Consider the following 22,018-nt stretch of genomic DNA (forward strand, 5'->3'; position numbering starts at 1 on the left):
GTGTGTGTGTGTGTGTGTGTGTGTGTGTTGGGGGGGAAGGGGATGGCGGAGGCAGTGCATCAAAGCACTGGTTGCTGACGTGATAAAGACATGGCTACGGCCCCAGGGAGCTCATGGCCTCCTAGACTCACAGCATACGCTCCCTTAGGGCCTCTCCTGGGATAAAGGCTTGTACTGTTACTGCTATGATCTCTTCTGCTCACAACGCTTCTGACTCAAATGTGTGGGTTTTCCGCACCAAGCAATTCCCCCGTTGTCTGTGGACACCAGCTGGTGTCCTACAATTTAATTCAGTTCTAACACTACCTGGGGTTAGTGCAGACACCACAGGTTAAGGGCTCAGGCCCAGAAGACTGCCCCTCAGTTCAGATACCAATCACAAGTAGTGGGTCCCCGAGCTCTCCGACTTGGCTGCAAAATTGAGGGTTCCCACAACCCCCTTCTCAGGTGTGATAATTTGCTATAATGGCTCATAGAATCAGGGAAACACTTTACTTATGGTTCCCAGCTTATTCTAAAGAACATTATATAAGACACAGATGGATAGCGGATGAAGAGGGGCATAGGGTGAGAACCGGAAGGGTACTGAGCTCAGGGGTTTCTGTCCCACGGAGTTGGGGGCACTACCTTCCTGGCATGTGGATGTGTTCACCAACCAGGAAGCTCACTGAACCCTGTCGTTCAGGGGTTTTATGGATGTTCCACTGTAGACACGATTGATGAAATCATTGGCCACTGGTGATTAACTCAACCTCCAGCTGCTCCCCCCTCCCCCTCCTTGGGAGTTGGGAGGTGGGGCTGAAAGTTCCAACCCTCTAATCACATGGCTGTTCCTTGGCAACCAGCCCCATCTTGAAACTATCCAGGAGCCCAGGAGAGCCACCACACTAGCATAAACTCAGGTGTGGTTGGTAAGGGGTTGTTATAAATAACAAAATACACTCCTCTCACCCCTCTCACTCAGGAATTTACAAGGGTTTTAGGAGCTCTGTGCCAGGAACTGGGGCTGAGGACCAAATACATATTTCTCATTATATCACAATATCACATCATGATATCACAACTGCTGTGTCACTTTGCAAGGTTAATGCCTAGTTACGTCTCCAGCTGGGCTGTCTCCAATGTGATGCCTTCTTAGGGAATTTTCTAGGAACCCATGTGTTTCACCCAGTATACTTTAGCTCCACCCCCATTTAAGGTGCCCTCTGTGTTTGGGGCACCCAGACTGTGAGGGGAGACCCTCCCGAATGCTCCCATGCTCTACTCCGTAGCCTTCAACCCCTGAACTTCCAAGCCACTGGAGTCTGGCCACCAAGGCCCCAAATGCCACTCAGCTGGCCCAGCTGAGGCCCATGGAGCCAGTTCAAGGCAGGGTCATGCCTCATTTTGGAGCCGGGGTCTCCTTCCCGAATGCTTCTCAGGCCTCCCTGGCTCTGCCTCCCCTGTTCCCCATGCTGGGTAAGGTCTAGTGCTTCATTGTTACAGTGAATGGGTTAGAGAGCCAAAGCTAGGGAGAAAGCCAGCCTTCTGAGTCTCCGGCAGCCTTCTTCCCAGGATCTGCTGCCCTCAGAGGAGACCCCTCTGATTCCTCCTCATTGCCCTTGGCCCTTCCCTTCTGGAGCACAAACCCTCACTCACACTCACACCCTGTTCCCATTACCAAATTGAACTTGGGTCCACTTGGCCACCTCATAGCAAAGTCAATCTACTGTCCCTGGGTTGTGGTGAAGGGCAGCTTGTGCTCCAAAGACCTGACCACCCTGATTCCTTTCAGGGAAGGGTTTCTAAAGGCAACATTTGGAGTAAGTGTTGCAACTTGTGGACTTCCTTCTGTTTGGGTGGTGGTGGGGTACCAGGGAGAGGCTTGGGGAATCTTAATCATCAGCCTTTTGGTTCCAACCAGTCTGCATGTGATCACCATCCTCCACTTGGGTTGGGGGGGTCTTAGTTTCTGCAGAACAGCTCAAAGATATAGGTCAGATCATTATATATGCCCATTGAAGAGGAACTAGGACTCTGTTTTATCGCTGAACTATTGTTTAAGCTGTCATTACTCTTCTTGTTTGACTGCTCTTCCTTTGTTTCTGCATTCCCTCACTTCCCTGATTAGTAACTGCTTGAGACTGGCACTCAGGGAAGGCCTAGGAGAATAAAGCCTTTTTCTACAAAAAAGAAATGGGGCACATGGTAGGGGGTATTGTACCCAAGAGGGCCTCACAGGGTCCTGTTCAGGTTCAACTGCCACATTTCTTTGGTACTCCTCAATCATCAGGGGAACAAGGGCAGGACAAGAAAGGGAACAAAGTTTTGGACAGAGGCATTAATGATAAACTCGGCAGAGGAACTCAGTTTCAGTGGGACTCAGTTTCACAACTACTGGCTCCTTCCCCTAAAATTAAACTCCTCTTCCTGGCCTCTTCTTCCTCTTCAATCCCCTCCAGGCAATCTCACTCCTTCCCTCCCTGACCCCATTTAACCCCGGTGACCAAGCAGGTCACCATGCGCCTGAAGGACGGGGTGCTGGGCAGTGGGGCAGGGCTGGGCCCCGAATAGACAAGTCTGTTTGGGATGTTAAATTTAAGAACTTGGTTAGCTATCCAGGGGGGACCTCTGTTAGACTTCAACAACAACAGGGTCAGAGTCCGGGTCAGAGATCGAGCCCAGGAGGGGCCCAAGGACCTCAGAGAAGGAGCCAGGGAAGAGCTGTGTCACAGAGATGGAAGAGGGAGGGGGTTTCAGCTAAGGAGGTTGGTCATGGGAGGGAGGTCAGGCTTGGGAAAAGACTGCTCGACTCAGCAAGTATTATGGGGGAAGGAAGTCATGGATAGGTAGGAAGTGGAGCCAGCTGGTGGAGATGGGATCGTGAAAAAGTTTGAAAACAAGAGAAAAATGGTAACCAGGACATGGGACGTTGTAAAATCTCACTCCTGGGGGTTCCTTAAAGATCAGTTGTCCAGGGCTTCCCTGGTGGCGCAGTGGTTGAGAGTCCACCTGCCGATGCAGGGGATACGGGTTCGTGCCCCGGTCCGGGAAGATCCCACATGCCGCGAAGCGGCTGGGCCCGTGAGCCATGGCCGCTGAGCCTGCGTGTCCGGAGCCTGTGCTCCGCAGCGGGAGAGGCCGCAACAGTGAGAGGCCCGCGTACAGCAAAAAAAAGATCAGTTGTCCAGTGCCCTCAGACTTGACTGTGGATCAGCATCACTGCAGGACTTGTGATGTCTCCGGTGCAGGAGGCTCAGGGTGGGCCAAGAATTGCATCTCTAACAAATGCCTGGTGACGCTGATGCTGCTTGTGGAAGGGAGAGCCCCTGACTGAGTCCAGCCTCGCCCACCCCACCCCAGGTGGATGGTTAAATGCCTGCCACATGGCACTCACTGCCTGCTCAGGAAGCAGTGCTCACCATGAGAAAAGTCAGGCCTCTTTTAAAACTGAAATGTTTGATTACACCCAACAATAAGGGAAAGTGTCTCAACCAATATTTCAAATTAACTCAGACTTTGCAAGAAGTCCTCAAGGAAAGGGAAGGGCCATGGAGGAAAGTCAAGCCATGCAACCTGCAGCGATGAAAATTTTATAGTGTTGTTGCGTGTAACTATACATTCCATTGTATGACTATACCACAATGTATTTAACCTATTCTGTAGATAGACTGCGTCATGAGGTTTATATAGCTTCCATTTTGCTGGATAATGCCTTCTAAGGTAGTTGTACCAATTTACACCCACCACTGGCAGAGTATGAGCGTTCCTGTTGCTCCATATCCTTATCAACACTTGGTGTAGCTACTCTCATATGAGCCAAGTTTGTTAGTATATAGTAGTAATATCTCATTGTGGTTCTAAGGGAGCTGTTAATGCAGTTGAGAACTTTCTCATTTGTCTATTGTTTATTTCTTCTTTTGCAAAATGCCTATTCAAATCTCTTGCCCCTTTTTGTATTGGATTGTCTGATTTTTTCTTAATGGAACTCTTAGGAGTTTTAAATTTTATTTTATTTTTTAATTTTTTTGCGGTACACGGGCCTCTCACTGCTGTGGCCTCTCCCGTTGCAGAGCACAGGCTCCGGACGCGCAGGCTCAGCGGCCATGGCTCACAGGCCCAGCCGCTCCGCGGCATGTGGGATCTTCCCGGACCGGGGCACGAACCCGCGTCCCCTGCATCGGCAGGCGGACTCTCAACCACTGCACCAGCAGGGAAGCCCCCTATCATATCCTTTTTATTGTCCAACCTATTCTTTATGTTCTCTCTTTTTTTTTCTCCTTCCTTTCTTGCTTTCATTTAGACTGATTATTTTTGGTTATACCTATTTTTATACCCATTTTGGCTTTTTTTTTGGTTATACCTATTTTTGGCTTTTTTGGTTATACCTATTTTGGCTTTTTTAACCTATTTTAGTTTTGAAAATATATACCCTTACTACTTTTTTTTTGTGGTTCCCTAGAAAACAACATGAGTCTTTGGCTTATAGTACTAGGATGTTAAGTAACTATTTTTACTGTCCTCCAGACAATGCAAAGACCTCAGAACACTTTCACTCCATTTATACCTCTCCCTTCTTAAATGTTGTATATTTTTATTCAGTTTTCTCAATCCTGCAACACATGGTTAATATTGTTTTATATAGTCAGTGTTCCCTTAGAATCATGCATATATTTACTGTTTTTGTTGGTCTTTCATTCTTGCATCTCCAGCTTTCTTTCTGGATCATGCTCCTTCTGCTTGAAAAACACCTTCATTTAGGGCAGGATGCCTGTTGGCAAATTCTGTTTTAATTTGTCTTAAAATTCTACTTCACATTTATTCTAGTAGTCAGTGGAGAAGAAATGACATATAGCTTTATTTCAAAAATGGATAAATCCCTAACGTGTGCTTTCGAGGACCATGTGAGGAGAAATAATTGCAGAAAGGCTAGGAACCAAGAATAGCTCTTGGCTAAACACGTATTTCCCTTCTGAATTTGTTGCCTCACTGGCTATACTGCCTGAAATTCCACCAATGACTTCCATTTGGCTCACCAGATCCCTCTCTGAAAGTAGAAAAACCCACGTCAGTGTACAGGGGCCAAGGCACAAATGCCTAGTTAGCTTATTTTCTTTCTAACACCTTATAGGACTCAATCATACTCTAAACATAAAACTGCTCACAGAAAAAGGAGAAAGACCGGTAATTTGGAAGAATTTCTCAAAAATCAGGTTGGGAAGGGCCACAAAATGAAGAGCTCGGGAGATCCTGGGGGTGGAGCGTTAGTCTTGGGCTGTGGGGCAAGTCAGAGGCAAAGGTCACCTCCATTGCACTTGGACCAAGGAGGGCAGAGCTGTTGGTCCTGTTCAAGCTTGGGGTGCGAGTCCCCAAGTGCAGCTCTGGAGCCTCCTGAGCACACAGATGTTTTCCAACAACCCAGGATCCTTGGAGCCTGACCTGCAGTCCCATGTGGGCAATACCTCCAGAGGCTGAACGCCACCCTCACAGCCGTTATCAAATTTCTCTCCAAAGGACGGCTGGAACTGCGGAGAGCAAGGCAGGCCCCGGGGGACAGAGAGACACAGTGGCAGGCACCAAGCAAGCTGTTGTACTTTATCTGGAAAATGTCCTTTGCCAAAACCAGCTGCTGGTCAAACACTGTGCCCATTATCTGAAAACCAGGCCACAGGGAAGTGGGTCCAAAGAGGGTGATGGCTATACTGTTTCTGCCCTTTGGCTCTTGGGACGACTGGATGTGGCACTTTAGAGAAAGGGAACAAGGGGGAAAAGTGATGAGGGTTAAGAGCTCCAGCCCTGGGCTGTTTTAATGTCTCAAGTGAAGGAAGGTCCGTCCAGGGGACGGGGAATTAACCAGCCCTGCTTCCCATGGTGATGTTGGGAACACACGGTCCTGCACAGGGGCTCAGGGGTCTGGGTCCTGGGAGGGGGCCCCAGCCAGGCTGCTGGAAGACCCTCCCTCGTGTTGCAGGCCCCTCGGGGGAGGAAAGCAGGCCAGTCAGCCCTGAGGAGGGGGCTTCAGCCTCACACTGGCCATTCCACTCTGCCCCTTCAGTGCCCTCCTGGAGCCTGGAGTGAGAGAAGGCTCCGGCTGTTAGAGCAGTCATCTCTCATGGGGCCTGACCTGAGCCCTCGGTTGAGAGCACAGGAAAATAAAAAAATCAGCTTATGACCCAATTTATCTGGGAGGGGAAAAGTAAAAATAAAAAATAAAATGTTGTGGGAATTCCCTGGCGGTCCAGTGGTTAGGACTCGGTGCTTTCACTGCTGTGGGCCCGGGTTCGATCCCTGGTTTAAAAAAAAAAAAAAAAAAGGTTGTGCTCATTTGCTTTCACGTTTAAGAACACAGAAAATAGCCACTAAATCCTACCAGTAATAAATAAAATGCTCCCATTCTATCGGGCTCAGCCACAAGCCCCAAATCTTTCATGGTGCAATTGCAAGTCTTAGCAAACCTACCAGGGGGGAGGTTTGGGGAGAGTCGGCGAGCCCATTCGATGCCCTGGCCCACCAGATCCTGTCGGGATCTCTGATCCTCCTCCCCTGCCTTCAGCCAAAGTCCCCGGCCCTTCCAGTCCTCATTCCCTAAGACCCAGACTCCCCCTGCCACCCTAAGCTTCTCCCAGCTCAGACCACGGTGGGTCGGCACGCCCTGGTCCTGCACTCCCTGGCCAGGGCCCAGAGGACCCAGGCGCAGTGGGCTGGCCTCTCAGGAGGCCCCGCCCAGATGCCGCCTGACGCTCTCAGAGACATTTTTTTGCCTGTGAATGGAATAGCATTCATTAATATGCATGACAGACACAGGTTTTTTTGTTTTCCCCATTTAAGTCTTTTTTAAAAATATTAAAATCTAAAAACACATTTTGTGGAAGCATAAACATACATAATCCAGCTCATCCACTCATGCAACAAGCATGGGTTAAACACCCATGTTGGCCCAGGAAAGGCACTTAAGGTAGACACAGTCCCCGCCCTCATGGAGAAAGCTCGGGCACCCAACCTGCCAGGAAGTAGCAAGAAAACCCTCATGGAATCTGAACCACTGCCTCACCCCTGCTCCGCTCAGGCTCCCCTGGGAAGGGGTTAGGTGCTGTCTGCTTGCCCAGTGCTAGAGAGGAAGGCGCCTTAACCAGCCGTCTTTGCCTCTCTGCAGGCCCTGCCATCCCGGTGGGCGTGGACGTGCAGGTGGAGAGCCTGGACAGCATCTCGGAGGTGGACATGGTACGAGGCGCGCAAGGCGGGCAGCGCCGGGGCGGGCTGCTGTGGCCAAGGTCCCTTGGGGGCCTGCGGTGGGTGGGGCCACGCTGGGGCAGGCTGCGTCTGGGGGCGGGGCCAGAGCTGGAGGGGATAAAGCCGGGATTTGGAGGTTGGCCTAGGTTTAGTAAAATCCAGAGCCTGGCTTCTGCAGCTTCGTGGGTAAAAATAACTTGGGGGCGGTGTGTGTGCGGTGTGTGTGTCTGTGGTGTGTGTGTCTGTGGTGTGTGTGTGTGTGTGTGTGTGTGTGTGTGTGTGTTTTAAATGCAGATCCAAGGCCCCGCCCCAGACTTCCTGATTCGGTTTATGGGGGTGAGGCCCAGCCCTCTACGTCCTGAACACGCCCCTTTAGCGGTGTGAGGGGCTGTACCCGCCACACTTGGAGGAGCGCCGGAGGTGGATGTTGTTCCCCTTCGAATTCTGTAGGTCTCTGCGCGCCAACGCCCGCTGGGAGCACAGCTTCCCGGCTCACTCCTTGGCAGCGCCCAGCAGGCTCAGGCGGGTACCGGAGCGTCTTTGAAGAAGCCTCGTTTCAGCTGAGACCTGACAGCTGTAGGGAGGGCCAAGCAAGAGCGCATACGAGGTCTCTGAGGCAGAAGAACAGGGAGTTTGCAAACTGAAAGAGTGGCGGACAAAACGGGGAAGAGAGGGGCTGCAGAGGTGGGCCAGTGGGGCGGTGCCCCCCTCCACGGGCGGGCCTCCGGAACAGGCAGGAGGAGCCTGGGTGTGGTTGGCAGAGCAGACGTGGGCCACCGCATGCGTCCTTCCAGCCTTCCTTCACCTGCTCCTGGAACAGGCTCTTTTGGGTAGTTATTTATTCATTGGCGTTCATGTATTAGCTCTGGCTACGGTGTAAGGGCTACACTCTTGGTTTCAGGCATCGGCTATGCAGACGAGGAGACACTTTTTAACAGGATAAGCCTTCAGGCTGAAATTATACTAGACATGCAGCTGCCCATCTCCTCATTCATTCATTTCCCCCCATTTTTCCATTCTGCAGATATTTATTGAGCATCCACTATTGTGCCTTGCCAGGCACTAAACTAGGGTCTGGAGATTCAGGGGTGGGCAGGAAACAATTCTGCCTTTAAAGATACTACAAGCCTAATGGTAGAAACCCTCCAAAACTGGACACTTAGGACTTCCCTGGCGGTCCAGTGGTTAAGACTCCATGCTTCCGCTGCAGGGGGGCACAGGTTTGAGCCCTGGTCAGGGAACTAAGATCCCGCATGCCACGCAGTGTGGCCACACACACACTCACACAAAAAGGCAAAATGGGACACTTGACTGTTCAGGTTTCTAGAAGTGTTTGCTAAGTTGAATTGAATGGTTAGCCAATAGGTAAGGAGCCATGTGTGCAAAGGTCTAGGTGAGAGGGCAGGGCTTTGTGAGAATCCAGCCCTGCTGGCCCCAGGGCAGGCGGTGGGCATCACAGCTGCCATTTTCCTTTGCGAAGCCTGAAGGAGGGGCTGTGCTGTCTCTTGGGCTCCAACCTCATGAGGCACAAACATGAGCCATTCTCTTTCCTGTGGCAGCAGTGCCACTGCCTTGGCCATCATCCCGCGGGGCTGCAGAACTGTTTCCTTCAACTCGGGAGGCTGAGCCTGAGGTGTCCATCACAGCGGTGGACGGAGGGTCGGCTGTCAGGAAGAGAGCTTTGTAAGCCATCTCTGTCTGGTCTCCCCCCCACTCCCACAGGACTTCACCATGACCCTCTACCTGCGGCATTACTGGAAGGATGAGCGGCTGGTCTTCCCCAGCACCAGCAACAAGAGCATGACCTTCGACGGCCGGCTGGTGAAGAAGATCTGGGTCCCCGACGTCTTCTTTGTTCACTCCAAAAGGTCATTCATCCACGACACCACCACGGACAACGTGATGCTGAGGGTGTTCCCAGATGGGCAGGTGCTGTACAGCCTGAGGTAACTGTCCACGGGGCCATGGCATCCTAAGATGTGTGGACAATGCCAGGATCGTTTGACTGATTTACCACTGTATCGTCAGAGCTAAACTGTGCTTTTCACAGTAGGTGAGAAAACAGTATTTGTGGAATGAATTAGCTAGTCAACTCTTGGTTTAAAAACCACCACACAAAAAACCCTCTATTTAAAAAAAAAATGTGTATGTGTGGTCTGTCCCTTTGGCCCCGAAGAGTTTGTCACTGTGTTTGGGTCTGCAGCTTACATGGGAGGGTCTGAACCTTCTGGTGATAGTTAGAACTCTCTAAAGACGAAATGAGCACCGTAGTGGGTGCTGACTTCCCTGTCATCGGGGGTGTTAAGGTTAGGTTAGGAGACTAATTGAACCTGAATGATCTGAGGGAGACGGTGACCTTCTATGTACCCTCCACCCCTGAGAGCTATGATTCTAGTTTATTGGTAATAAACAAAAATAGGTAATTATTGGTAAGAAACAAAAATTAGGAAAATAACCATAGCTACTCTTTATTAGGTGCTACTGCAGATTGGCTTCTGGGCTGACTTGAGTGATTACACAGTTTTATCCCACACCTTGTACAGTTCGCCAGAATTCAGTGCTAATAGCTTTGAGTCGGGGCTAGGGAGGCAGGGCATAACCTCCGGGCATCTCTGGGGAAGACGAGTCTCTGGATGTGGGCAATGCCCAGAGAAGGGTCCAGGTGTGGGCCATGCACAGCCAGCAGCCTCAGGAGCTGGGATCCGGGCAGAGCAAATACCATCATCTACGGAAGACAAAACTCTAAAAGTTAACTTAGAGGGACTTCCCTGGCAGTCCAGTGGTTAAGACTCAGTGCTCCCAATGCTGGTGGCACGGGTTCGATCCCTGGTCAGGGCGCTAAGATCCCGCATGCTGTACCGTGCGGCGCAAAAAAAAAAGTTAGAGTCCTGGGTTTCCAAGCTTCTGACGTAGACGTGAAGAGGCAGCTGCCCTTGGTCGTGTCTTTGTCCTCCTTACTCTGGGCAGGTATATGAGCCAGTAACTCACTGCACGAGCCAACATGTTTGTTTGGGTTCTAGGATTACAGTCACCGCCATGTGCAACATGGATTTCAGCCACTTTCCCCTGGACTCCCAGACCTGTTCTTTGGAGCTGGAAAGCTGTAAGTGTCTGTATTCGTAATGAGAACTCTTTGCCTTATTCCCTCTCTGTGCCATTTTAGTAACTATGAGACTGAGTACTGCCTGCCAGGGGTAAGACCTATTTAATCCCTGGCTGAGGTAGGATGGCCCTGTTGCTCCTGCCTCAGAAGAAAAGGAGTGAAATTAACTTATTTTCCTCTTCCCAAAGATGCATATACAGATGAAGATCTGATGCTGTACTGGAAGAATGGGGATGAATCCCTGAAAACAGATGAGAAGATCTCCCTGTCTCAGTTTCTGATTCAGAAATTCCACACCACTTCCAGACTGGCCTTCTATAGCAGCACTGGTAGCTAACTTCTGCCATGGTCGGATTCAAATGTGGAAGAAAACACATGAGAATTCTTTTTCAGTGTTAACTTTTTCCACTTCCAATGAAAATAACTTTTCATTATTCTAATAATGCCCAGTCCAACAAGACATAAACAACACTTAAAAGCAGAGGCTTTAAAAGTTGCTGCCCTCTGAAGCTCCATGGTCAGAGGTAGTCATTCTGAACAATTCAGCAAACACCCTTGCAGACATCCTGCTTTAATTATGTAATTTTACAGAAGTAGGATCAGAGTGTACACGCTATTCTGCAACCTGATTCGTTTGACTTAACGATGTGGGGAAATGTATTTATTACCTACTTATTTATGTATTTATTACTGGATTTACCTATGTATTTATTACCTATATTCAGAGCTATAGATTCACTTCTTATGCGTAGTGTGACCTCTTCTTGGACCTTGGGGCCGTGGTTGAAGTTTTGAGAGGATCCATTTGTCCGCTCTTCTTGAATCTCACCGTCAGCCCTTGTGTTAGTTTCCTAGAGCCGTCCTAACAGAGTACCACAAACTGGGTGCTTGAAACGATAGAAATGTGTTCACTCACAGTGCTGGAGGCCAGAAGCCTGAGCGCCATGCTCCTTCTGAAGGCTCTGGGGAGGACTCCTTCCTTGCCTCTTACTGGTCCTGGTGGTTATGGCATCACTCCAACCTCTGCCTCTGTTGTCACGTGGCATTCTCCCTGTGACTCTGGTCTTCCCATGGTGTGTCTCTGTGCATCTATGTGCAAACATCCCTCTTCTTTAAGGACACTGGTCACTGGATTATGGGCCACCCTAACTCAATATGACCTCGTCTTACTTTGATTACATGTACAGAGACCCGATTTCTCAATAAAGTCACATTCGCAGGTGGTGGGGTTTAGGACTTCAACATACCTTTATATGCTACACAGCTCTGCCGTATAGAGCTGCTCTGCAGCAGCCACGGGACCCTGGAGGACTTCTCACTTCCTTACCCTTTGTCCCAGTGCTGAGAAGCCTAGGCCTGGCTGTGAGAAGCTTTGGGGCTACCGTCTGCCCCTGCATGGCCACCATCTCCCCATTCGCCTGCCCCCAGCCCCACCCTTCTGTTCGCAACATCAAACACTGGAGAAGAGCAGGCCCCAGCCAAGGTTGCCTTGGTGTCAGGACAGCCCACACCTACTTTCCCTTTATGCCCATACTGCTCACCCCCATCCCTTTCTTCTCTCTCTCTCTTTTTTTTTTTTTTTTTTGCGGTACGTGGGCCTCTCACTGTTGTGGCCTCTCCCGTTGAGGAGCACAGGCTCCAGACGCGCAGGCCCAGCGGCCATGGCTCACGGGCCCAGCTGCTCCGCGGCATGTGGGATCTTCCCGGACCGGGGCATGAACCCGCGTCCCCTGCATCGGCAGGCGGACTCTCAACCACTGTGCCACCAGGGAAGCCCCCTTTCTTCTCTTTTGCTCTGATGTGCATTGCCACACAATTTTCTTTTCTCATCTGTTCTTGGCAAGTTCAAATCAACTCTCTTTCTAAAACCATTTTTAAGAGGTCCCAGTATAACTTTTACTATGTGTCACTGTTTTGAGTGCTTTGTATGAATTAACTAATTTCTACCCAACAAATCTATGGTGTAGATCGTAGTATCCCCAGTTTACAGATGAGAAAACTGAGACTTAGAGAGATTAGATTTTAGAAAGGAAATGTATTATACTAAGCCAACCAATCATTAACTTTTTTTTTTTGGCCGCACTGTGAGGCTTGTAGGATCTTAGTTCCCCGATCAGGGTTTGACCCCAGGCCCCAGCAGTGAGAGCAAGGGGTCCTAACCACGGGACCACCGGGGAATTCCCTTTTTTTTCTTTTTTTGGATCATTAACTCTTTTTTAATTTACTTTTGGCTGTGCCAGATCTTAGTGGTGGCACACGGGATATTTTTGCTGCAGTGTGAGGGCTCTTCGTTGTGGTGTGCAGGCTTCTCTCTGGTTGTGGTGCCGGGGCTCCAGAGCATGCAGGCTCAGTAGTTGTGGTGCATGAGCTTTCTAGTTGTGTTGTGTGAGCTCAGTAGTTGCGGCACGCAGGCTTTGTTGCCCCACAGCATGTGGGATCTTAGTTCCCTGACCAGGGATCAAACCCACATCCCCTGCATTGGAAGGCAGATTCTTAACCACTGCACCACCAGGGAAGCCCCTTGAATCCTTAACTTTTAACTTTCTGCTGAAGATGAGTGTGGTGACAGGGGAGGAAGGGCCCCCAGGGAAGGAGTTTGTTTTTGCCTCTGCGATGGAACCTCACTGGCTTCTTCCTGTGTCCCCCAGGCTGGTACAACCGTCTCTACATTAACTTCACGTTGCGTCGCCACATCTTCTTCTTCTTGCTGCAAACCTACTTTCCCGCCACCCTGATGGTCATGCTGTCCTGGGTGTCCTTCTGGATCGACCGCAGAGCTGTGCCCGCCAGAGTTTCACTGGGTAAAAGCATTTGATAAGGTGTGATAGGGTGGTTATTTTTTTTTTTTAATCAATCACTATGTAAAGAAGAAGTAAAATCATCATTCAGGGTCCTTAACCGATGGGCTGTCAGAGTCAGAAGGAGCGAACTTTCCTCCTGCTTCTTGCTTTCCATTCACATACTGCCCTCAGTTTCCCAGACTACACTGTGAAAACCACAGGGCGCTCGAACCGCATCAGCTCTGCTCAGATCGTTTCAGAAAGATAGCACCTACCTGGGGTGTAGACTTCCACCACTGGCCGTATCAGAGCTCAGTACTTTGATAAATAAGACAATTCGACAAATGCCCAAACTTACCATGCAAATACAAAAACTTCGTTGGCCTTATTTAGACAGACTGAGAGTTTGGGAGCAGGGCCCATATTTCATGATTTCTGGGAAGGAGACGGCTGTACTCCCTGGAGCTGTGGTTTAGTCCTTCACAGACCCTAAATGCCAGAGTAAACATTTGCAACTCATCATCGAGATTTGGACAAAATCAGGCTGGGCACTGAGACATGTGAGGGTTTGACCAGCAAGGCACAGTGAAGAAGAAACCTGTATGACAGGAAATTCCAGGAATTTCCACAGTCTTCCTGGACTCAGGTGAGGGAGGATGTGTTCTTTCCTTGAAGTTTGGGAAGGTTCCTTGAGAGGGGTCCTGTAGCCCCTGCTTTTTAATTTTTATTTTTTATTGAAGTAGAGTTGATTTTCATAGCCGCTGTTTTAAAGTCCACATCTGAGCAGATCCTCTGGGAAGCTCTGCTGATCTTAGCAACCACATCACAGAAACCCAGGCTCCCAAGTGGCTCAGAGTGAAAGGGGACAGGCAGTTGGCTGGGAGGAGAATGGGTTGGCTGCTCGGGAGCAGAGCCTTGCAGATCCTCACACCTCTATGAGGTGGAAACGTGCCCTGGCCACTTCCTATTAGATGTAAGGGAGAGCAAATGGGGCTTCCCTGGTGGCGCAGTGGTTGAGAGTCCGCCTGCCGATGCAGGGGACACGGGTTCGTGCCCAGGTCCGGGAAGATCCCACATGCCACGGAGCGGCTGGGCCCGTGAGCCATGGCCGCTGGGCCTGCGCGTCCGGAGCCTGTGCTCTGCGGCGGGAGAGGCCACAACGGTGAGAGGCCCGTGTACCGCAAAAAAAAAATTAAAAAATTAAAAAAAGAGACAGCAAATGTAAAATGGGGCTTAGTGAACTTATTTACAAAACAGAAATAGAGTTACAGATGTAGAAAACAACCTTATGGTTACCAGAGGGGGAGGGATAAATTGGGAGATTGGGATGGACGTATACACACTACTATACATAAAATCTCTTTAAGCATCATAAGACCTTGGAAGAAACATACTACAAAAATCTATATAAAATGGTTAATAGTTGAAAAAAAAAAGGGACTTAGTGAAATGTGAGGGCAGCTGTGTACCCTTGTCAGTGGCTGAACTAAAGCTGGATGCTGCAGGGATCACCACGGTGCTGACCATGTCCACCATCATCACGGGTGTGAACGCCTCCATGCCCCGCGTGTCCTACATCAAGGCCGTGGACATCTACCTCTGGGTCAGCTTCGTGTTCGTGTTCCTCTCGGTGCTGGAGTACGCGGCCGTCAACTACCTGACCACCGTGCAGGAGAGGAAAGAGCGGAAGCTGCAGGAGAAGGTGAGAGAAGTTTCATTCATTTCCTTGTTGGAGCCCATGCTGCTGGTTGGATGAGAATAGTGGGAGGGAGCTTTCATGGAGAAAAGGGAGATGTTTGTGCAAAAGGAGGAGGATCCGTTTTAGAATATTCTAGCTTCCATCACAAAGGATCCCAGAAAGTAGAAAGCCTTTGGACAAAGACTAGGAAGACTTGGGTTCTTGGGCCCAACTCTGCCATTTATGTTGGGCCTCAGTTTCCTCATCTGTTAAAAAAAAGTATAACAGAACCCTCACCCCACCTTCCTCCCAGGGTTATTGTAAGGGTCACAATACCCTTACAAAAATGTATGAGAGTTGTTTTGAAACTGTGTGGTTCTAGATGCACATAAATTATCACTATCATTACTGAACCTGTCTAGGGAGAATGTCTTTACGTCCTGTGAACAGACAAGAGGAAAGTTCTAGAATAAAAAACTCCTGTATTTATCAGTGCTCTGGCCCAGTGAAAATTCAGCCACACACAACCTTAGCCTTTAGACTCATTGGAAATACTATGCTATCTATACGATACTGCACTATAGTAAAGTCTACTATGGGATGGAACGCAAAGGGGGAATTCAGGGCAATGCACCTGGGCAGAGAGGGAAAATCTATCCTATTCATATGCGGACTCTTATTAATCACATTAAGAAATAAAATGCCAACTTGTTACCAAATCCTTGCTAGTCATTGTACTGATCAAAATGGGTATTTACCTAAAAGTTGTAGAGATCAGGGGACGTGAAAATTCTACATTTATGTGTGTCTAGCTGGCTGGGAGCGCCTTAGCAAAGGGAGCTTTAAATTATAGGAAAGAGGACGTGTTGCCTTTTTAAAAAATAGTCTTTTAATGCCCACATTATACCTGTTAAATATTTCAAATTGTCTTCAAATATGCTAGATTGTTTAAGAGTTTATATTTTAAATTGTCTTCAAAATACTTTTGCTTCAGCATTTGAGGATTTGTTCAATTTTTTTTTTTTTTTTTTTTCCCAGCTGGTGGGATCTTAGTTCCCCAACCAGGGATCGAACCCAGGCCCTTGGCAATGAAAGTGCCGTGTCTTAACCCCTGGACCACCAGGGAATTCCCTCAAATTTTGATAATCTGTGCATTGATCATTATCAAATGCCTTTGGAATATACCTAAACACTTTTGATTTGTAATCTGTTAGGCTTTCCTTGTGTAGAGCTGTTCAAAAAATAGCAAAGCCTTCATCCGACAGATATGCGCCCATGAACCATTAACAGCACATAACTTGTCCTCAGGCAGATCATTATTAACCTGTTACCATATGATGGGCCCGGTGTTTGCCAGTGATGATACGATGCTGGCTAAAGAGCAATGAGGAAATCATACGTGGACAGCCCTTAGGGCTCCGAGTCTAGCTCCATGTCTATGGCAACATACAGCCGGGAAGCGAGGGCTTGTTCTCCATTGTTGTCAAGCACGCAGTTGAAAGGCTGAGAAGCTGTGGTTGCTGGGGAGGCAGACCGGTGGGAGGACGCGAAATCTCTCTCCCGCTGCCCCACAGAGAAGCCACTGTTCACAACGTTAACATAGCCCCCAGTGGAGCTGAGGTTCCCAAAGTGGGAGCCCAGGAGCACCTGGCCTGGATTCACCTTCTCAGCCTATTAAAGATGAAGATTAAGGGCTGTACCCCAGACCTACGGGCTCAGAATCTCCAGAGATGGCACCCTGGAATTGGCCTTGCTGACAAGCTCCCAGGCAATTCTGATGCTCACTGAGGTTTGACTTCTGCTCTGCAGAGGGCAAAGTTGACTGGAGCCTGCTAGGTTCACCATGGTTCAAAAGGGGACCCACGCTGCTTTGGGTTGAAGCCGGCAGGCAGAGTATAGCTCTGCTTCCCTATATGTGCTTGAATGCTTTGGCTGATCATCCAGACCTGTCCAATGCACCAGGTGCCACTTAATTTTTCTTAGAAATGAGCTGATGTGGGAAAAAGAGATTTTCCATAATTTGGGGCATTTCCTGATTTTAACTCAAAACCTTAAATGTCTCTTTTTATTTTAGCAGAAAGAATTTCAGTTTAGAGCAAGGAAAAAGAAGACCCATGTCTTACAAAAAAAGAAGTCCCCAGTGATATAACAATATCTCACAATTTTACCAAAGTTTGGGTGTGATTTTATCTAAATGCAAAGAATTGAATAGATGACCTCTCCCTGACCTTCTATCCTTAAAATCTATGAGTTAATTATTCTAGGAATGTATTAATGTGCTACTTAATTATTGTTGCTGATGGGACAAGACATAGAAATAGTAATGAAACAATCATGCCTGATTAAAAAAATAGCTCTCCAAACCACAGATTTCTTCAAGTGTAAAAGTACTTCAAGTCATTCTGATTTGACATAAAATCATTCATCTATTTTTGCGTTCTAAAGCTTCCTGGTATCCATCTGCGTGCGTATTTCAGGATCCATGACAATAGGAGGAAATGTGTGAAATGTCATTATTTCACTTTCCCAGATGGAAAAACAGAGGCACCACAGGGCTGAGAGCCAGGTTAGAAACATATTAAAGCCAACAGGTTGAGAATAAACCCAAGGTCAGTTGGCTGGATCAGGCAGGCATCATACCTCTGGCCAGCAACAGCCAAACACAAACCTTTTTTACTTGGGTATGTGAATCCTTGTTTAAATTTTCAATAATCTGTACATTGATTATTATCAAATACCTTTGGATTATATTTAAATACTTTTGATTTATAATGCATTGGACTTTCCTGTATAGAGTCATTCAAAACATGCCAAAGCCTCAGGGCTTCCCTGGTGGCGCAGTGGTTAAGAATCCGCCTGCCAATGCAGGGGACACAGGTTCGAGCCCTGGTCCAGGAAGATCCCACATGCCATGGAGCAACTAAGCCCATGCGCCACAACTACTGAGCCCATGCACCACAACTACTGAGCCCATGTGCCACAACTACTGAAGCCTGTGCACCTAGAGCCCGTGCTCAGCAACAAGAGAAGCCACTGCAATGAGAAGCCCGAGCACTGCAATGAAGAGTAGCTCTCGCGCGCCACAACTAGAGAAAGCCCGTGCCACAGCAATGAAGACCCAAAGCAGCCAAAAATAAATAAATAAAATAAAATAAAAAAAACATAGCAAAGCCTTCATCCAACAAATATGGGTTCATGAACCAGCTGTTAACCGGAGCCAGCTTTGCTGACTCTAACGGTGGGGAGGAGTTAGACAAGACCATTCCCTTCCCTCCACCTTATAATTTCTTATAAACATTTTCATACTCACGGAAATGGTTGAAAAAAATAGGATAATATACATTCATACACCCTGCCCCTCCATCCAACGTTGTTGACATTTTGCCATTTTTGTGTGAGCTTTTTCTCATATAAACATACTTTTGCTGGTGCAGCTGAACCATTAAAAAATACATGACAGGGGAAAGTGGGGAGGGGGATAAATTAGGAGTTTGGGTTAACGGATACACACTACTATACATAAAAGAGACAAACAGCAAGGTCCTATTGTATAGTGCAGGGAGCTATCTTGTTATAACCTATAATGGAGAAGAATCTGAAAAAACGTTTTACATATATGTGTATGTATCTATCTCTCTCTATATATATATCTGAATCACTTTGTTGTACACCTGAAATTATGCAACACTGTAAATCACTTATACATCAATTTTAAAAAAAAACTTGGAGGATTATCTAAGAAAAAATATATAAATAAAAAAATAAAAATAAAAATACATGATAGGTACCATGACCCTTTACCCTTAAGTGGAACTCTTTAGAATAAGGACACTCTCCTACCTAATCATCTTTTGATTCATGCACATAGTGGTGGAGGTCCACGGCTGGAACCAGAAGATGTGTGTTTAAAGTCCTGAATCTGACACTAACTGTCTGATCCCAGGAGAATTGTATAGCCTCTCTTGGTCTTAGTTTTTCCTTCTGCAATTGAGGGCATTTGGACTAAATCAGTGGTTCTGGACCCTGGCTACATAGCAGAATCACCTAATCACCTTAAATTAATTAGTCTAGAGTGGAGCCTGGGCATGGCCAGTTTAAAGAGCTCCCAAGGTGACTCCAATACACAGCCAGGATAGAGAATCGTTGGACAAAGTGATCTCTGGAGATGCTTCTAGTTCTGCCTTTTCTGTGGTTCTGAGAAGCCATGGGCTTTACTCTCGGCCCAGGCAGCCTCCTCTGGGCCTCTCACAGGCCGAAACATGCCTGACATCTCCCCTTGTGTTTGCTGCCCACAGTTCCCATGCATGTGTGGAATGCTCCACTCAAGAACCATGATGTTGGGTGGAAGCTACAATGAGTCTGAGGCCAACAGCCTGGCCGGGTACCCGAGAAGCCATATTCAGACAGAAGAAGAAAGGCAAGACAAAATAGTGGTCCACCTGGCCCTGAGCAGTGAATCCAACTCCTCCAGGAAGAAGGGGCTTCTGAAGGGCCAGGTGGGTCTTCGCATCTTCCAGAACACCCACGCCATCGACAAATACTCCCAGCTGATATTCCCAGCTTCCTACATATTTTTCAACTTAATTTATTGGTCAGTGTTAGCCTAGGAGCTCTGAGGCTATGCCTGGGGAAGGGCACGGACATCTCTGGTGTCTGGCCGGCCGCCCACACGTGGACCTGCTGAGCGTGACCCCTCACGGACCAGAGCAGCAGCCCCTGGACCACTTCAAGCAGCATCCTGGCTCCCGGAGGAGCCCAGGGGCCCTCCAGCTGCCCTCCCCCAGGCCTCGTGGGCTTGCTCACTGTTCATGCTGTGTTGTGTCCCACTTCTTGCCGTTCTGGGACTGTCTTCTTCTGTTCTTGTGTGTGAACAGGTTCATGAGAGCCTCCCTCCAATAAAAAAAGACTCAAATGCCTCCCAGATGAATGTTCTGAGACCCTTATGAAGCCTAGGATTCAGTTATAAAGGGAAGGGAAAAATGAAGGGCAAGCTTAGGGGCATTCTGGATAGGAGACAGGAAATTAAGATTCAAAATAGGAATAAAAAAATCTGTAAACCCTACACTGGATTAAGTGCCTATCTAGGAAAGAAAAAGAAAACTCAGATCCCAGATGAAATGATTTGACCTGGGTGAGTCTGGCAACTCGCGTGATTTTGCAGTATTAAGGGACATCATTCATTCATACGTCCATTCAACCATTCATTAAATATTGAATACCTGCCCTGTGCCAGTGCTTATTTTTCTCAGCAATGTGTGACGACATGCACTGAGTATTGCCAACCAGGGAAACATCACCCAAACCCATCAAAGTGTAGAGTTTTTACTGGGGGCTGGCCATCTGAATACAGCTGACCGCCTGTATGGCTGACCTTAGTCTCCAGTTCCTTCAGAGGCTGAGCTGATAAATCTCAGCCTGAGACCCCATCATAAATCACATTGTTGGCTTAGACCATCTGGCATGGCCGTAGGCCCCCAGGTGAACAAAGACCCTCCAGTCAGGCAGGAGAGTCCAGGGGTTTAGAAGTTACCTCCCAGGAGCTAGAGGCCAAGGCCCAAACCTTTCTTTTGTCAAGGTTAATCCTTTACTGCACAGCAATCATTGTCAATGCCTCATTGTTAATGTGAATTACTCTGCTTCTAGTATAGATTCATGCAGCAAACATTAAAAAATCCCTGCACTAGCTACAGTAGGGTCCACATTAAGAGTAAGAGATCATCTTATTCTTGTATAGCTCTCAGAAAAAGGACTGGTCAAGGATATCGTATACGATTACGTGTAAGTTAAAAAAGTATTAAGCAAAACAAAAATGGTTCATCATGTAATGGGAATTCTAAGGAAGGAAAGAACGATTTCCAGTGGAAGACTGGATCTCGTGGAGAAAACAGCTTCTGAGCTGCTCCTTGAAGGTTGGGGATTTGGAGAAGAAACGTTCACGCTAGGTGCACATGTAGAAAGTACATGCTAGATATGTGCGGTCCGATATGGTAGCCACTGGCTATATATTTATTTAAATTTAAGTTAATTAAAGTTAAATAAAATTAAAAACTCAGTTCTTGCCATGTTGTGCTAGCCACATTTCAAGTGCTCTACTCAACAGCCACATGTGGCCAGTGACTACTGTATTCAATAGTACAGATCTCGAGAACATTTCCACAGTCACAGAAAGTCCTGTTACACAGTGCTACTGCAGATGGAAGGGCTGGCCTGAGCAAAGGCATGAGAGAGGCAGGAAAGTTTGGGATTGCAGAGTATAGTTTGCGGGGCAAGTCATCTGTTTTGGCTGGATCCTAGGTTGTAGGAAGAGGTGAGAGACCAGCTTTTACTGCAACTCTAGGGGTCACAGCAGGTCCCCCATCCCTCCCAGTGTTCATCAGGACAGCTTCCCCTCCATGGAGTTGCCTGGCCCAAGACCAGCAGCTCTCCCAGCTTCAGGGACAAATGAAGAATGAAGGTACATAAACAAGGAAATTGGATGGTACAGGGCACCTGGACATGTTTAGAAACTTCTACTCTCTAGAGACTCTCCTAGGCCACAGTGCTACTCAAAGAATGATAATTATTGATACATTGTCGTTAAATATATCCTATTGCTTTGGTTGTCTTATGTAATTCCAATACTGCTCTGCTGCTGGCTACGTTGTCTTCATAAATTGAGGCTCATGTAACATGGTGGCCTGATCACACTTAAAAAAAAATAACAAAGATGTATTTTAACTGGCTTATACAGTGAAACTGGAGTTCATTCTGTAGCAAACATGTAGAATTGTAAATAGCATTTTATCGTGTGGGACCATGAACCAATGACGCCATCAGATTTAGCACAGCTTTATTGCAGTGTGATAATCTGACTCTCCTTGAGAAAAGTAGAAAATTAAATGAGGTAAAAAGGACACAACAGTAGGAGTGGAGAACAGGAACTAAGGAAATTTTGAGAACGGAACGATTCACCTTAGAGACAGGAAGATAGAAGAGTAAACAGAATTGTTATCAGGGATGCTTGAATGATACTTTATTTCACTGAATCTAAGACCCTATCAAGTGTAAGATGCACCCATAGTTTATGTACCACCAAGAAAGAAAAAATGCTGCTAATTAAATTATTGCAGCCAGTGATTACAAGATGAAGCCTGACTTCACCCATATTAAATTGTGAAACGTGTGCATGTAAGAATAAAAGAAATAGGTGTTATACAAAAACTGATGCTCAGACATACCTCTTTGACAATAAGGAACCAACATGTATCG

At 47.6% G+C, this 22,018-nt stretch overlaps 1 protein-coding gene across 1 annotated transcript in view; it reads left to right on the forward strand.

Annotated features, from left to right (window-relative positions):
* GABRR2 (gamma-aminobutyric acid type A receptor subunit rho2) overlaps positions 1-19,654 on the forward strand; it is a 38,234-nt gene extending 18,580 nt beyond the window's left edge. Inside the window, exons 3-9 of the mRNA XM_024747306.1 lie at positions 7,133-7,200; positions 8,932-9,155; positions 10,230-10,312; positions 10,501-10,641; positions 12,961-13,113; positions 14,598-14,794; positions 19,066-19,654. Of these exons, the coding sequence (XP_024603074.1) occupies positions 7,133-7,200; positions 8,932-9,155; positions 10,230-10,312; positions 10,501-10,641; positions 12,961-13,113; positions 14,598-14,794; positions 19,066-19,377 (1,178 nt within the window). The 3' untranslated portion in view covers positions 19,378-19,654. The remainder of the gene's footprint in view (positions 1-7,132; positions 7,201-8,931; positions 9,156-10,229; positions 10,313-10,500; positions 10,642-12,960; positions 13,114-14,597; positions 14,795-19,065) is intronic.
* The last annotated feature ends 2,364 nt before the right edge of the window (positions 19,655-22,018 follow it).

The sequence above is a fragment of the Neophocaena asiaeorientalis genome, unplaced genomic scaffold (assembly GCF_003031525.2).
Source record: "Neophocaena asiaeorientalis asiaeorientalis breed wild unplaced genomic scaffold, Neophocaena_asiaeorientalis_V1.1 scaffold161, whole genome shotgun sequence".
Classification (NCBI taxonomy): Eukaryota; Metazoa; Chordata; class Mammalia; order Artiodactyla; family Phocoenidae; genus Neophocaena; species Neophocaena asiaeorientalis.